Raw genomic sequence first — 17174 nt, forward strand, 5'->3', positions numbered from 1 at the left:
AAAATGGGTTTACTCTTCATATCTAGCTAATAAATATGATCTTGCAACTTTTTCACAAGGAAAATATCACTCCAAAATTAAACACAATCAAAGATAAGGATCATTTCACAGAAAAGTTTGGTGTAAGCTATTTGTAAAAAAGCAAAAAAAAAGACTAGTGGATTCTAAAGTTAATATTGAAATTTACACTAGAAGACTCCTTGATTTTTAATTAAAATTTATTTAATTTTAAATGTTCTTTCCAACAGAAGAGGTAGGTATATTTCCACATATGAAAAATCTGTTACAGCCACAAATCAAAACAAGGAAAGCCGAATAAAAATCAACATACTCTCTTCTAACAGCACAGAAATGTCACTATTTTATGTTACTTATAAAGACACAAATTGTTTCATGTTTCAATCAGACAATAATCTTAATTTTCATAATATATTTCTGATAGTAACAGGAGTATTGAAAGGCTGCCTTTTCATCACAAAAATTGTTCCCCACAGTGATTTGTGCCACAAGTCATGGTGACCTCTGGGTCACCAGACAGGATTTTACTGTAATTCCTTCTTATTTTTACCAACACCATCATCATCGAGCCTCTAAGAGTCTACAGAGTTCATCAGATTTTTAAAATTTAATTACATCTAAAGGGGTATATTCAGACTAGAGGTGGAGAGATTCGACCATTCCAGTCAGCAAACGAATTCAAATGTGCAAATTTTACAGTATCTGCATTTCCAGCTTTGGACTAGAAAATGTAAGGTGACCGATTTTAATCCGTAGGTAATTAGTGATTTAGCCAAAAAATGCATAAAGACTGTGTTTCTTTGATCATCAGACTGAAGAATGCCTGTATATAAGATACATGAAAAGTCTCATGCATTAGACAAACGGATGTGAAGGGCGGAGCGTCTCCAAAGTCACATAATGATTGCTTTGGTCTGGACAACAGCAAGGCTAATAAAAAAAACGTTTAAAATAAAAACTTCATAAATAAAACATCTGGGTATCATATTTAACACTTTACTCAGTCTAAAGGTTACTAATACATAGAGCACATTTGCCTTTTTCTCCCCATCCTCCAACCCTCATTTGCTTGTTTCCCTGAAATTATATATGAAACGGGAGCTTCCTCACTGTCAACAACAGTTAAGGCCCAGTTCAATTTACTCTCCTTTCGCTTTTCCGTTTTTCTGCTTTTTTCCATTTTCTATCACTAGCTGTTTTTCTGATTTGTTCACACCATTTGCTGAAATACCATTCACAGCCGTTTTTCCAGTTTGGGATTTCTTAGGCTCATTGTATGTCCGGACATAGAAGTTAAGAAAGAGGAATATGAAGCTGATTGCGTAGGCGATGAGAGCCCAGTGCATCCATTTGGGGAAGGGGCAATCAGTGTACAGAGACAGCGCTGTGTGCCCAATGGTCACATGGAACTGAATCTGAAAAACAAAACAACGCAGGGCACATTTACTGTGAACAGTAAATAACTCAATATCAGAATATTCTTTCTAGCTAAGACAGGCCCAAATTTTGCCACACTGTCCAAGGTTTAATAGTTTTCTGGCTCCCACGCCTGGTTCCTTCTCACTCAGGTCTCTGCTCAAATGCCATCTCCTCAGCGAGGCCTTCCTGATGACGAGAACTAAAGTACCCTACGCTGGGCTGGCCCTCTCAATCCCATTAACCAAAGGGGTTCTGATTGTGTGGGCTTTTTTCTTTACAAGGATTATAACTATCTGAAATTGTCTTTTGCATTTGTCCACTTCTTGCCTGTCCATTTTTCCACTGTATGCACCTGCAGACGGCAGGGCGCTGTGTGGCTCCCTGATAACCCTGAATCCTTGGCACAGTGTCTGGACTCCACGAATACTTGCTGGATGATGTTGAATAACGTTGTTATCTAAGGAGAGGGAGTATCAGGGGCCTAAGAGAGTAAAGTAACAGTATTGTCGGCTCTTCCATTTCTGTTTTCCTCCCACATTTTAGACAGATTTCTTTCCACAAAATTGTCAGCAAGCTGGTACATATACTTTTAAAAATGAACTTATCAAAATGGTTCATTATTTGTTTCTTACAGAATAGCAGACAGGTAAATATGCATTTGAATTAACACTATCCTCTAAAAACTAAGATTTTTGGTAAAATTTAATAGATATTTGAGAATAAGTGCAAAAAAGAGAGAATCACTTTCAACTTTAAGAGTTTTTAAAAGAAGAAAAGCCAAAATTAAGATGCTTTTAATTAAGATGAGGCAAGTCAGTTTAAATTCTGATATATCAACAAATGAATGGTTCTTGATATAAGAATTATGAATTCCATGGTGTTAACAAAGGTTAAGTTTTTACAAGATTAACTTACATGATTAATGTTGTGAGAACTGGCTTGGAAATACACTCCCCTTCACAAAATTAACATCTTATTTGGAATGGACAATTGTGCTTTCTCTTTTAAGGACAGCATTATCAATACTGATTATTATATTAAATATTATTGAAATAATTTATTCCACATAAACCCAAAATTTATATCAGATTAAACAACTTTTAAAATTTTCCATGGCAAATCCAGATTTTAAGAACTTTTGATTTCACAACAATTCTTAGAACCTGCATCATCGAAAAAGGGTGTGTATATGGGTGTAATTGAGTTGGCATCACCCAAGGAGAGCCACATGCAGGCTCCAAAGAAATAGATATAAATAGTTCACATGACTTTTGTCATCCCTTCATTTTCTTAGGACCATTTACTAATTACTGAGAGAAATGAATTACACAAACTGTCTAAACAGCTTACACAAAAACTGGAGGAAGCTTCCTGTAGCATTTTGGTTACAAATGAATCCTTCACATCCAGCATTCCCCAAAAGTTGTGTTTCCTGTTTGGTTAGCCAGCTGTTTAGCAACTTAAAGTGGGGGTGGATAATATTTCCAAACATGATTCCACTGATAAAATCGTGCACACGCTATGATTAAAGCAAATTATAATAAATTCCAAGGCTTGAAGAAGAGCTATCAGGTTGGTTTTGGATTTCCAGTTTGATTCTGGGCTAGTGTCTACCTCTGAATGTCACACTGATGCACCAGGATGCTATAAGAAGTCCTACTGGGGTATGTGCTGAAAACTGTCTGGTCTAAAGACTAGATCTGAAAATACCTAGCTCTGCCCTCTACGGACTGTGTGTTGGAGAATTAAGAGTTCTCTGTCCTCGTTCCTTCCTCTACCCCAATCTTCCTTGGCTCTGTGCCTTCGCTTCAACTTCTACATTCTAAATGTATGGGATCTGTTAACAAGGACTGAAAGATGGAACAGAAAACTGAAAATTTAAGCAAAGACAGGATGAAGAGAGGTACTAATAACATTTGAAGTACAAACAAAACAAAAAAATCACATGACAAAAAGTTATATTATTTTTCTAGTCACATATGAGTCTATGTACTTACTAAACTATGTGGTATGTTTAGATCTTGACTCACCCATTTCACAGATATTTTTAAAGAGTATTTCTCTTAGAGAAACAAGAGCTGTGTCTAGTCTTTTGCAAAGTGAAATAAGTCAGAGGGAGAAGGTCAAATACCGTATGATTTCCTTCATTAAGTAGTAGATAATAACAACAATAAACAAACACACAGAGACAGAGATTGGATTGGTGGTTACCAGAGGGGAAGGGGGGAGGGAGGAGGGTGAAAGGGATAATTCGGTACATGTGTGTGGTGATGGGTTGTAATTAGTATTTTGGTGGTGAACATGATGTAATCTATGCAGAAATAGAAGTACAATGATGTACACCTGAAATTTTTACAATGTTATAAACCAATGTTACTGCAATAAAAAAAAAATTAAAAAAAAAAAAAAAAAAAAGCAAGTGGCTGAGACCACTAGGTCTCTGCACAGGTAGCTCAGAGCCAAGCAGTCTCAACTCTCACAGCTGGAGCACAAAGAAAGTCAACTTTGTAAAAGAAAATTCTTGAAAATGACTCAGCACTTTACAAATAATAAACTCAAACATTTTCAGTGTTGCACCAGAAGAAACCTTAGAAGCATTTAACTCACCAGCTGCAACATAGTCAGGTATCGTTTCCACCAAAGATACTTCTGAATCCATGGGCCAAACGCAGTTAACCCATAGTAGGAGTACATAACCACATGGATGAAGGAATTCAACTGGGCTCCAAAAAATGCTTGACAAAACAAGAGGTAATTACAAGATACAGAAACCCTTATTAGGCAATAAATCATTTGGACATAAATAAATGAATCCACATTATTTTCTAACATTTAATCCTGAGTACAGATTAGGAATAAAAATTGTAAAGGAGTACCAATGGCAAAGCCTTCTCTTCAGATCATGCTAGGTATTTTTAAAGTTGAGACTCAAGCTTTTAGCATATAAATAAAAATGGGTGTTCTGCAAATGCAAAGGACTTTCAAAGGGGCGACTTTTTAAATGGGGTACTCCAGTGGGTTAAGTAGGCCCTAATATAGAACTAGTGCCTGTATTACTTTTCACTCTATTATTCTTGGGGGGAAAGTCATGGTACATATAATTATTTAAATAGATTTGTAAATGTCCCATTATTGCCTTTAGACATGCCAATATACATATCTACAAGAAAACAGTACTTATTGCTTAGGTTTCTAAATAGTTTTAAATGGAAAGTAGCAAAATGAACTGTACCATAATGACTTGTACCCTGGGTCCCCGTCAGAGGAGCCATCTGTTTCCAGCTCAATAATGTGAATCATCTTCAATCTACAGGCATCTGAAAAGCTGGAGGCAGATCTTGGCCAAACTATGACTTCAGATCCTCTTTAACATTAACAAGGTTATATACAATTTCCTTTGAGTAAGAACTGACAGGTTCACGCAAGGCCTATTTCAGAGCAGGGGTGGGCTCTGGGCTTGGCCTAGAGATGGAACCTTCAGGCTAACGGGTTATATCTTGGCATCCGTTGGATCAGAACCACTGGAACTGCTCCCCATCAAAATATTATTTGCTACATTTAGGCTTAGTTTATGCTCATCTCTGGGGCAAATCTTTAGGTGTTAAAGTAGTCACAGATGAAAAGCTAAAGCTTAACTTTCTTCAAATTTCTTTAAAATGAAATTAACACAGAAATAATTAGCAAGTTAAATTACAGACCAAGGCAAATTCCCAGGTTCTCATTACTTTCCACCCAACACATTTTTGTAATTCAACATGTGCAGATATTTTCCTGGAAATGCTCACCTTGTCCCCCTGCGACCCACTTAATTCCAATCCACCACAACGTAAACATTGTACAGTGATGATAGACATGAAGGAAGGAGACTTGGTTGTTTTTCTTCCTCAAGATAAAAAACACCGTGTCCAAATACTCGACTCCTTTAGACACAAAGTACCACCACAGAGCAGCAGCTATCTGCAAAAAGAAAGGAAACACGTGTTATACACACCTATCATATGGTTTTATACTCACTGTAAATAAGTCCTAAATCATCTTCACTGCACAAAATGTACAAGGCATGGACTCATTTTTTGCCTAAGTAGGTGAGAAACCTGAGCAACTATCCACAGGGGAAAAATGGGAAAGAAAGAGCCAAAGCTACATGTCCACAGTGCCAACAATTTGGAGCAAATTTTCCGTCTGTTACGTAGCTGGATGTCATGCAGTACAGACTGCGGAACACAGAGCTGCCAACACACTCACACTGCGAAGGTTTTCAGTCTGGTAGAGAAAATAAGACAGTCACTTCGTAAAGGTATGTCAGTTGTTCACGCTTAGCCTGTACTGTACCTCAGACATTCTTGCAAGTATGTTTGTGTAGCAACTGGTCTCTGTTAGTGTCTGACTCTCTCTCACTTTAACGTGCAGCAAAGTAAGTACCCAATCACAGTAGTCTGCATTAGGCAGTAAAATCTTTAAAATGATCAACTGAAACAAATAAACAAAAACAACAAATATTTCCTAGGTCATAAATATAATCCTGCTTACATGAATAAGTCTTGTCTTTTCCTGGCTCTAATTAAGACACCAGATGGTGCAGAAAGATTACGTTACATGCTGAGATTAAGGATCCAAGGACCCAGTGAGAGATGACCTCTGTATATATGTTTTAAAATATTTCACAAGAATCCTACTATAATAACAACCTAAACTCCACTTTTTAACATCGTATTTTGTATAATAAATGCCCTACGTACAAATAACAAAGAAGGCAGGACATAAGTGAGATCTGATTATAAACCTTCGTGCGTCAGGGGTTTGACAGACTTATTCTTAGACCGGCTTCGGAGTTTCAGAGTTAAAAGATCCCTTCCTCATTTTATTCCTGCGTCTATTAGTTGTTATGGGTTTTTGTATGTTTTGGTTTTGTTTTTTGCTTTTAAAAAACAAAATTACAATTTTAAAGTGTGAGCAAGGAGGAAAGAGAAAGGTCCAATAAATAAATAAAGTCTCGTATTTACAGGTTGAGAATTATTTACTGAATTTGCTTGAGCAATAATATTGTTGAAAATGATAAAACTGGTTGAAAACAGGCTTGAAATAGCTACTCACAGCAACACTAGGTTTAAGGTTCACTATTATGTTAGTACTTTAAAACAAAGTAATTACAACCATTTTGGCAAAATAAACTTTATCTAGAAGGTAACAGATAATGTCTTATTTTTTCTCCCATCTGGGCCTCTAAATTAGCCACAATTCACAAATAGCTATAAATAATCCTCTTTAGTTTGTAAACTGCATTATCTTTGAATAGTCTACATCAAAGTGAAAAGTGATACTTCTTGGCCACATAACAATGAATACAAAAATGAGTCTCTGACTGAAATATTCATTCTACTACATTTACTATGAGAGAGGAGAAGAGAGTGGGAGGAACGTTGCAAACGCAATCTGTGGTGAATCTCTGGTTCTTTCTCTCCCTAGATTACAGTTCTCACAATAGCTCATTATTTAAAGAACTGACCCTTTATGCATGTCAGGAGGGTAGGTTCACAATTACCAGAGTGGTATTTTTAAACTTTTATCCTCGAAATGTTAGTATGTTGTTTCATCCAGGGGTTTTTCTAAGCGCACTCCTAAAAGAAAGCAAGATAAATTCTTTGCCTTTTCTCCTCCCCCAAACCAGGCAAGACCGCAGGAGGCAGCTCTCCATTGAGGAGCTTCTCTGCAGTGTGGTCATCAGAAGAATTTTCTCCTAGCCAACGAATCTAAATAAAGCAGCTCCCCTCACTCTCTCTCAGCCTCGGCCAGGGTTTTATTTTGTTGTTAACCGTTTGGTGCTGTGATTACTGTCTGCCTCTCCCCTCTTCTCTAGAATAATAGCTCCATAAAGGCAGGAGCTCATCTGTCTTTTCACCTGTATCCCCAGGGCACCCCCCCCACACTATCTGCACACAGTAGGTGTTCAACACACATTTGCTGAATGAATAAAACCAACATGACGACCAAAGGGGTGATTTTTCATCCGTGCCTAAGTCTTCTAACAGGCAGATGAACACATGGACATACAATGGTAAGGACAAAGCCATCTGCTCTTGGGTCTTGATAAATACTGACATTTATATTTCCCAATTCCAATTTCAAAAATCCATTTTTTTCAATGGAAGCTACTATATATATTATTACCACATATATTTCATGTAACACAAAACACATAACATATGTTTTATATATATGTCTTATGTATATATAATTTTTCATATGAACCACAGTACACAAGAGGAGTTCAATAAATCATAAAATAATTTATTGTTTCTTCCACTTGAGTAAAATGGTAATTTTATTGATGTAGGTGGCTGGAAAGTAAAATATGATAACATTATATTACTAGTGGTTTATTTTTCTGCAATTACAATAAAAACTGAGTTTATATACCAATTGTGCTATGCTTAATTTGCTAAACATTACATCATTTATAAAATGTCTGTTTTTCCTCAGACTTTCTTAAGAATTAGACTTTCTTTACAAGTTTCTAGTCTTGACCAAAAATAACAAAAATCTAAAATATCATCTTTACACTAAACATGAAACTTTTTTTTTAAGTAATGCATTCCAGTAATCCAACACATATTCACTCTCACGCCACCAAACAAAAGAAGATAATAGGGGTATGCAAATAGATTTTCAATCATGCACTTGAAAAGAAAAGCATAGCTTTATTGACTCAAAACAATCCAATACACATTTACCACTACATTAAAGTACGTTTTTCACAGACTGGGGACTATAAAATTAAAACCCACTTCTACTCATTAACAGCATTTTTAATGTACTTACCCTGACTTCGTTAACATTATCAGAATAATCCACACTCTGGCAAATATAGCTATATCCTGCATTATATGATCCCATGAATAACTGGGGAAAAAGGGAATAATATTTGGAGTAAAGTTTTAGTAGATACAGCATTAAAAACACTAAATACAATATGCAACGTTTCAAATTGTTTTTAAAAGCAATATTGTCTAAAAAAATGTCAAATGCATTAAACATTAACACATTAAACATAAACACATGAAATGTGTTAGAATTTCTAAAATTTACTGTGTCAATTTATTCTAAAATTGAAGTCTAAATTAAAAATCACATGTAACTTTTGGACTGAGACATCAACTGTATCTACTTCATAACATTAAGAGAAATTTTGATTAACCATGACTTAGATCTAAGAGCTGCACTGATTTCTATTCTTGATCTATAGTGGTTTGCATCTAACAAATTAGGTAAAAGTATCCAAATAAAGTTTTTTACAAATTTGAAATTCTGTAGGCTAAGTTGTCAATTAAAGAAAGACTTTTTTTTTACTTCTTTTTTCTTTTTGCGAGGAAGATCAGCCCTGAGCTAACATCCATGCCAATCCTCCTCTTTTTGCTGAAGAAGACCGGCCCTGAGCTAACATCTATTGCCAATCCTCCTCCTTTTTTCCCCTTTTTCTCCCCAGAGCCCCAGTAGATAGTTGTATGTCATAGTTGCACATCCTTCTAGTTGCTGTATGTGGGACGCTGCCTTAGCATGGCCCAACAAGCGGTGCATCGGTGCGCACCAGGGATCCGAACGCGGGCCACCAGTAGCGGAGTGCGCGCACTTAACCGCTAAGTCACGGGGCTGGCCCCAGATTTTTTTTAAAGGAGAGTACTATTTATTTTCCTAGCATCACCAATCCAGTTCTATGGGTTCATATAGAATTTTAATGAGGAGTCTCTTGGGAAACAAATTTCTTATACTCTTACAACTTAAAAAATGGCTGTGTCAATCTAGCTTTTAGGATTTCCTTTCAAAATATCATGGAGAATTTGTTGGTGCCCAGAAAAGTACACGATGATTAGCAACAGTTGTGTTAACAGTTAACTCATTTTATTTTTATTTTTTATTTTTTTTATAAATTCTAATCATTAGTTACTATTTCTTTTATTTATTTATTTATTTTTCCCCCAAAGCCCCAGTAGATAGTTGTATGTCGTAGTTGCACATCCTTCTAGTTGCTGTATGTGGGACACGGCCTCACATGGCCAGAGAAGCGGTGCGTTGGTGTGCACCCGGGATCCGAACCCGGGCCGCCAGCAGCAGAGCACACGCACTTAACCGCTAAGCCACGGGGCCGGCCCAACAGTTAACTCATTTTAGCTCCAACTCAAAATACACTGACATTCTGTAATAGGATTTAACTTGAAATTGTTATTTTACATCTGCATATTTTGATCACTTACCAAACTTGAAACTGCTGAATGAGAATCATAAATAAATAGCTGCGGCTACTTACTGAGTGCTTAAAGTGCCAAACACTATGCAAAAATTATATCACTTATCTCTGACAGAAGGTAGGTATTATCCCCACTTTACAGATGGGGAAAATGAGTTTCAGAAAAGTTAAATAACTTCCAGTGTCAGAACAGCTAGTAAGGGTTATTTTAGGATCCAGACTGTCTGCTTCAAAATTCCATTTTAAGTAACTGTCCCATACTTTATGTATGTTTCATATTTTTGTCATCCAAAAATGAAAAATGTCAATAATATAAAATTTACTTTGAGTAAAATTATACTCTGTATAATAGTATATATATATTAGTATAAATAGTATATAAAATAGTATAAAAATAGTATAAAAGTATATAAGTATAAAAGTATAAAAGTATAAAAAATAGTATAAAAGTATATAAAATATACTTTCAGAGTATAAAATTTACTTATCAGAGTAGATAACAGTTATCTTGGGGTACAATATTATAATGATGGTTTTAAACATTTTCATTTTGTAATTTCAATAACCCTGGGGAATTATTATAGACTGATTTTAATACACCTACCTCTCTGAAGATATAAAGGTTAAGCAAAACCATCCCAAAATTATAGACAATGAGCACGAAGCGCATCTGAAAAGGTTCCCGGTGCTTCATCCATTTTGGACCCAGCCACACGAATAGGAGATAAAAAGTGCTGATACAAAGTGTAGCCCATGGGGACTGCATCAGAGGCCAATTCTCCACACGTTTGTCTACAGAGAGAACAAAATAGTATAAAATTCATTACACAATAAATGTTTCATAAAATGAACTTATTAGGAATTATAATGTTTCAACTTCATTTTCCTAATTTGACCAAATACAGATCATTGTCCTTTGAGCCCCAACAAAATACATGGCATAAAAACCAAAGAAACAGGACCGATCCCTGTGAGCTTTTGAAAATGAAATTTCATTACATACGGCACGCATTATGTTTTATAAAGAACCATAAGAAATAAGCTCACTAAAAATATAGAACAAGCTTGGGATGAAAAGTTAATGAAAGACTTCACAGACAGAAAACAAAAACTTGTCTTCCATATTAAATGTGTGAAATTTATCCATATTAAATGTGTGAAATTTATCAGGGCAGTTTAGAACCGCTCCCTCCTGTGCCTAAAGCAGGAAAGAATCAGTCAACTGAAGAGGCGTGAGCCAATGGAAGCCATTTCCTGGGATATTCTGGATACTGAAGACAGGAGTCCAGCTATATTAGGAGATTAAGTTAGAGATCATTATAGTTCTGTAATCTATTTAAATGACAATCCTCATATTTAAGACATTTTTCTAACTTTTTCCTTGAGAACATGAGTCTATTTTTTTAACCCATAAGATAACCAATTTATATGCTTTTCTCTAAAGCTATAAATCATTTACCTTACATATGTATAAATATAATGTATATAATGCAACGTGTTATTTCATTAAAATGAATCAATTGTCCTTAATATTCAAATATGCAGCCCTGAATCAATTTTATAATAGAGTTTTGCCACAAGTAAAACATTTCTAAGAGAAGCATGAAAATGAATTCTGGGGTTAACAAAAAGTAATATTCTAATACATTATAAAAAGATATTGAAATTAATTTTTATATTTCTAAAAGCTAAACAGTATTTTAAAGGTTGTGAATCTAATGTCTAATTTATTCTTGGTAATACAAAACATTTCTATGTTCTATTCTGAGGAATATTATATATTTTTTAAATAATAAAGAAAAATAAATTTCTAACCTTTCAGCCAGTTCCTAAACCTAGCCTAAAGGAATTTAACTTAATTGCTTATTACAATGTCCCCCTATTTAAAGTGACAATTTTACTAAAACAATATATGCAAGAAATCTCTGGACTAGGCAATTATGTTTCAAAATACTTTACATAAAAATAAATCAATCTGTTTCTATATATTGTCAATAGAAAATAAGATACAAGATGTGAAACACAAGTAGAACAATATTTAATCACACAGTCTCCAAAGTCAAGAAGTGACATATAACTACGGTTTCTAAGAAATAAGAGTTGTTAGAAAAGGTGGGATAGTGACTTGAAAGAAAAACACATGAGAACAAGCAAAACAGAAAAACTCATCGTATTTCATAGTTTACAGAGGAGGCCTACTATCTATCTATCCATGGAAATTATGGTTCTATCACTCAAATCAAAACATACTCCAGAGTTAAAAATAAACTAAAATACTTAGAAGACAGGAGAGAAGGTAAACCTCTGACAAGGAGCGAGTGGCTGACTGCTGTGCAAGACACTGTGCCACTGCGGTCTTCTCAGTGACTATTCACTTTTCTTTAAAGCTGTCATATTATCCTTCTATGACCATATCTTTCTACACCAAAGGCTCCCTTAAAACATGGGCTGTTTATCTACTTAGATCTTTATTTTTCTGTATTACAGAAAAAAAGATTTAATACAAACCCCCTAAACCCTAAAGCCCTGTTCTACTCCAGGTCACCAGAGAGCAGATACTATTTCTTCCATGAGATTGATGCAAATAGCAAAAGGACTCTGTTACGCGATAACCTATGTAACAAAGAAAGCAAGATGAATTGATCTGTAAGTAGACTCTCATTTCTAACATCATGGACTATTTCTCACTCTTAGCGCACACAGAATTCCTACTGACTTCAAAGGAAGTTCTGAGCAACAAGTAAAAAAATATTAGAGAGGGGCCGGCCCGGTGGCGCAAGGGGTTAAGTGCGCGCGCTCCGCTGTGGCGGCCCGGGGTTCGCCGGTTCAGATCCCGGGCGCGCATCAACGCACCGCTTGTCAGGCCATGCTGTGGCGGCGTCCCATACAAAGTGGAGGAAGATGGGCACGGATGTTAGCCCAGGGCCAGTCTTCCTCAGCAAAAAGAGGAGGAGTGGCATCAGATGTTAGCTCAGGGTTGATCTTCCTCATAAAAAAAAAAAAAAATTAGAGGAATAGGTCCAAAAATTTCCCAGAAATCAAGAATAAATAAAAGTGCTCATTCTTGTTGATGTATAGGGTGGGTAACCTGTACCATTCTCTCATTCAACAGAGAAATTTAAAGAGAAAACTACCAAAGGCAGACAGAGAAAGAGACACGAGTAAGAAGCTGCAGATCTGACAATATGAAACACTAACAGAGGCCAATAGAAGAGGAAAGAAGCAACTGAGGCAGCAGAGAAAGCACGAAAGACTCTATCAGTAAACAGCTTTGCTACTGGGCGTAGGGCCTTCAGGGCACACACTCTCCATCCCCTTCATCTACAAAACCTGGTGAAGAGAAGGCGAACTGGATTAGTGCTTCTCCACCTTTGACGAGAAAAACAATCACCTAGGGGGCATTGTTAAAATGCACCTTCTGACTCAGTAGGTCTAGGGTGCAGCCCATTTTTAGTAAGATTCTGCACTTCCTAGAAAGCTCCAACTGATGCTATGCCAATATTCCATGGACCACCCTTTGAGTAGCAAGAAACTAGGTGATCTCTTGGGTTTCTTTTTTTCACTTCTGAAAGCTGTTACCTTTTAAAATAACAATTAGGAGGAAGAATGGAATTGAAGGCAAGCAAAACTGGATCAAGAAAATAGGCAACTTTAACTAGTCAGGGGACCCACTGTGTACTGCCCGAGTACCTGCACATGATTCTATTCCATTACAGCAGCCATCACACTGTCCCGTGACCTTCCTCTAAAATGTAATCTCTCTGAAGGCAGGGCTGGGTCTTTCATTCTTGTATTGCAAGGCCTATCAAGGTGCCTAAACATTTATTTGATGAATAAATGAGGGGTGGGTAATTTTTTTCATATTAGTCCTTTATTCTCTATCCCTGCAGTGAAATCCAACAGTACATTCATTAGTACTAAAGCTTCTTCAGTGTCCAGCAACCCTTTCCTTCAGCTCTTCCCAGATCCTCCTCTTTGATGGCATACAATTTTAACCTGAAGTCAACAGCACTTCAACCGGCTACTTGATGAGTACGTGTGTGCTCTATGAGGCTCAACGTCTTTACTTCTTTGCTTTTTCCAGGGAAAAAAGGCAATGCCCTCTCTTCTTTGCCCAACAATGCAAGTCATGCATTTATTCAGCAACCACTTAACAAAGCCCAGTTTTCAGCCTATAAAAGGCCACAGTTCACACCATACCCTTCTCAAATTAGCCCTTCCAGTTCACAAGGGTCAGACAGTCTCACAGACTCCACCTCCAATGATTATGACGGAAGGTGTAGTAACTGCCAGCACCTGAACCACAGAGCAACCACTCCCATCCTATAATAATATTCACAGGAAATTTCTGCATGACTTTGCTGTTATGTATGTGTTTCTGAATTTATTGGCATTAATATTTCCTTTATTACATCTGACAAGGTTCAAATATCCTACACTTCTTTTATCTATTCCTTTTTCTACTAAAAATAAGGACTGAGTGTGTCACAATAGTGTCATATAATGATATGAAAATTCACCATTACTAACAGGTGCCCCCAAGTCTTGAACCAAAAAAACGATGGTGGATTATAACAGTAAAGGAAAATCATGAGTACTGAAGCTTTATGTATTTTATAATCTTTAAATCCATGAAAATAATGAACTCTCCAAGTTTTCATTAACTCAAATGTTTAAATAACGTATTTTAAAGCTAAATTAAATCCTCTATTCATTTGAGTTACACTGAATCCAAATTCAGATTATGCATATTAGAATAAAAGAAGATATATTTCTAGACGTTGTCAATATCCTAATCCTACATAGTTATGGGTGGGATTCCATACCATGAATTTATTAGAGGAAAAAAACAGAAAAAAATTCTATTAAAACCCTATCCCTCCTGCCCCCATGAAAGTCAAATTCTGTCATCAAGGAACACCAAGATTCAAATGGGTTTTATGTAACATTCTTGGAACTTCTCTATTTGAAAAGCCTTTTTTGGGGGCGGGGGGAATCAGTATGGCACAAATATAAATTGACTCTAGTCAATTTGTTTGACAAATCGTCTTATTTGTATATTTTATATTATTAATATGTTTAGTAACATAATGTTTATATCGTCATGTCTTAGTGATTTTGCTCTTAATTTGAGCCTATTTATTAACAATTTTTAAGGCTTTCATGTTGTCATGTAAACCTTTATTTGAACTAGAATTGTAGAACTGCAGATTTAGAAATAATCCCTTTATCTCAAAATGAGATTCAGAGAGGCCAAGAGACTTGCCAAAGGCAGTGGAGCACAAGCCTCACGCATCCTGGTGGCTATTCCAGCACCACTCAGTCACCAGGCACCTTCGTATTAAAGAAGATAATTTCTCATCGATTTCTTCCTAAATTGTTGGTACAAATGATATTTTAAGATAGAATTGTGACTATCAATCACGTTCCTTTAAGGGAAAGAAAATAAGAGAGACCTACAAAAATTTCCTTAGCAGAAAGGAGGACAGGAGAAACTCACACAAACCAAGTCTCACTCTCAGGTGCTGCATCTGGCAGACCTGGTCTAGGGCCGTGCGTGCTTTGGAAGCCATGACACAGAGTGGTGGGCAAGCACTGGGGATGTGGAGCCTGGAAGAGAGAAAGAGGCCTCAGCAAATACTAAAACGACCCAAAACGAGACCAGATTTATTCTATATTTCCAGGGGGCAGAATGAGAAGAAGTTTTAGGGACTAAATTTTAGGGACTAAATTTCACCTAAATTCAGAAAATTTCTAACCACTGGGTCTTTCTGTAAGTAGAAAGAGCTGTCTCCTTTGGTAATGAGTTCCCTATCCTGGTTTTAAATTAAATTAAAGCAAACCTAAAGCTAAATATTATAGCAAATCAAGTTCAGGAGCAAGAGATTTTATTTTAATAATAAGAATTAGTAAGATGCATTACCTTAACCCTTCCAGACCCTTAAGGGTTAACTTTTTCTCGGGAAATAGTGTCCACTTAAAACATTTTGACTATTTCATAAGCTCATGTCACGTAGGACTGATTTATTTACAAACATTAGTTTGGTCAGCAATCATACACTTTTATCTGTATTAAAAGGCCAAGTAATGGTTACACAACTATATGTATTTACCAAAACTCACAAACTTTTCACTAAAGAGTTAATTTTACTATGTGTAAATTATTCTTTTATAAAAAATGGGAGGAAAAATGGTCCATCTGAAGTGGGGCATCCCTTGAACATCCTCCACCAACAGGTTTTTATTCTTAACTTGATTTGTATCTTAAAATGATGCAGCATGGAGGGATAGACAGAACAGACTTTGAAGTCAGACCCTCTGCTCCTTCTGAGCTAAGAGACTTGGGGTAGGTTACTTGGTCCCTGACCTCTCAAAACTCATTATCTATTAGTGGAGGGAACAGACATGAAAAACCAATTGCTTTGCAGCATGATGAGTGCAATGTCAGGGACCAGTCTTAAGAACAGTGGTAGGACAGGAGAGAGGGGACAAGGTGGACTTCAAGAGCAGACATCTGGACTGTTTCCTAGGAATTTGCCAAGCAGACAGGGAGGGAAGGAGGCCTCCTGGCATAGAGAACCATATGTATAAATAGCCCAGAAGCAAGAAATAAAACACTTATGTTGGCAACTACGCAGGCCTGAGGTAAAGGATATATCCAAGCAAAGATGGCAAGAAATGACTGTGGAGATTTATAGGTCAGCTCAGACCAGGTACAGTCTTACAAACTATGCTGAAGAGGCTGGAATTTATCCTGTAGATAATGGGGAGATACTGGATTGGTTAAAATTAGGGGATCGCATTTGGCTTTTCAAAGCTCATGTGGAGGCAGTAGGAGATGGCCAGAAGAGGAAGGGGTATGTCAAGAGGCAGGGAAACTGGCTGGATCAGTGGTTCTCAAACTTCTGTTTGTTGCTAGGCTGCACACATAAGAGTCACAGGCTTGTTAAAAATAAAGATTCCTAGGCCCCACCCAGATCTACTCAAGTAGAATTTCTGCTATGATCTCAAAGGTCTCCTGGTGATTCTGATGGGCAGCCAGACTTGGAGACCATATAAAGCAAGAGATAATGGAAACCTGGACCCAGGGGGTGCTGCACATGTGGAGGTTATAAGAGTAAAATCTACCCTTGATATGGTTGTGAGAGGTGAGTGAAAGAAAAGTTTAGGATTACTCCCAGACTTCTGGCTTGGCTGGCAGCACAGATGGTCAAGTCATGACCCAGGACAGAGCATAAAGGAAGAGGAGCAGATCTGGAAGGAGATGATCAGGTGCATTTTCAAACGTCTTGTGTTTGAAGTACTTGTGGGACACCAGGTGGAGGTATCCAGTGGGCTCTGAAGCCGCGGAGGGACTGCCATGGCTGCAGACGCACAGAGGAGTCACTGGCAATGAAAACTGCCTCAGAGGTTGACGTCACAAGGGAAAGAGCACACAGAATGAGAGAATAACATGAACGAGACTGAACCCTGGGGAACACTTAAAGACAGAGTG

General features: G+C 36.9%; 1 protein-coding gene across 1 annotated transcript in view; it reads right to left on the bottom strand.

Annotated features, from left to right (window-relative positions):
• Positions 1-200: 200 nt before the first annotated feature.
• Positions 201-17174, bottom strand: part of ELOVL4 (ELOVL fatty acid elongase 4) — a 30341-nt gene continuing 13367 nt past the window's right edge. The window contains exons 2-6 of the mRNA XM_004422057.3: positions 10284-10471; positions 8257-8337; positions 5223-5394; positions 4045-4172; positions 201-1433 (exon numbers count right to left, since the gene is read on the bottom strand). Of these exons, the coding sequence (XP_004422114.1) occupies positions 1158-1433; positions 4045-4172; positions 5223-5394; positions 8257-8337; positions 10284-10471 (845 nt within the window). The 3' untranslated portion in view covers positions 201-1157. The remainder of the gene's footprint in view (positions 1434-4044; positions 4173-5222; positions 5395-8256; positions 8338-10283; positions 10472-17174) is intronic.

The sequence above is a fragment of the Ceratotherium simum genome, chromosome 19 (assembly GCF_057802395.1).
Source record: "Ceratotherium simum simum isolate JZ-2026a chromosome 19, ASM5780239v1, whole genome shotgun sequence".
Taxonomy (NCBI): Eukaryota; Metazoa; Chordata; class Mammalia; order Perissodactyla; family Rhinocerotidae; genus Ceratotherium; species Ceratotherium simum.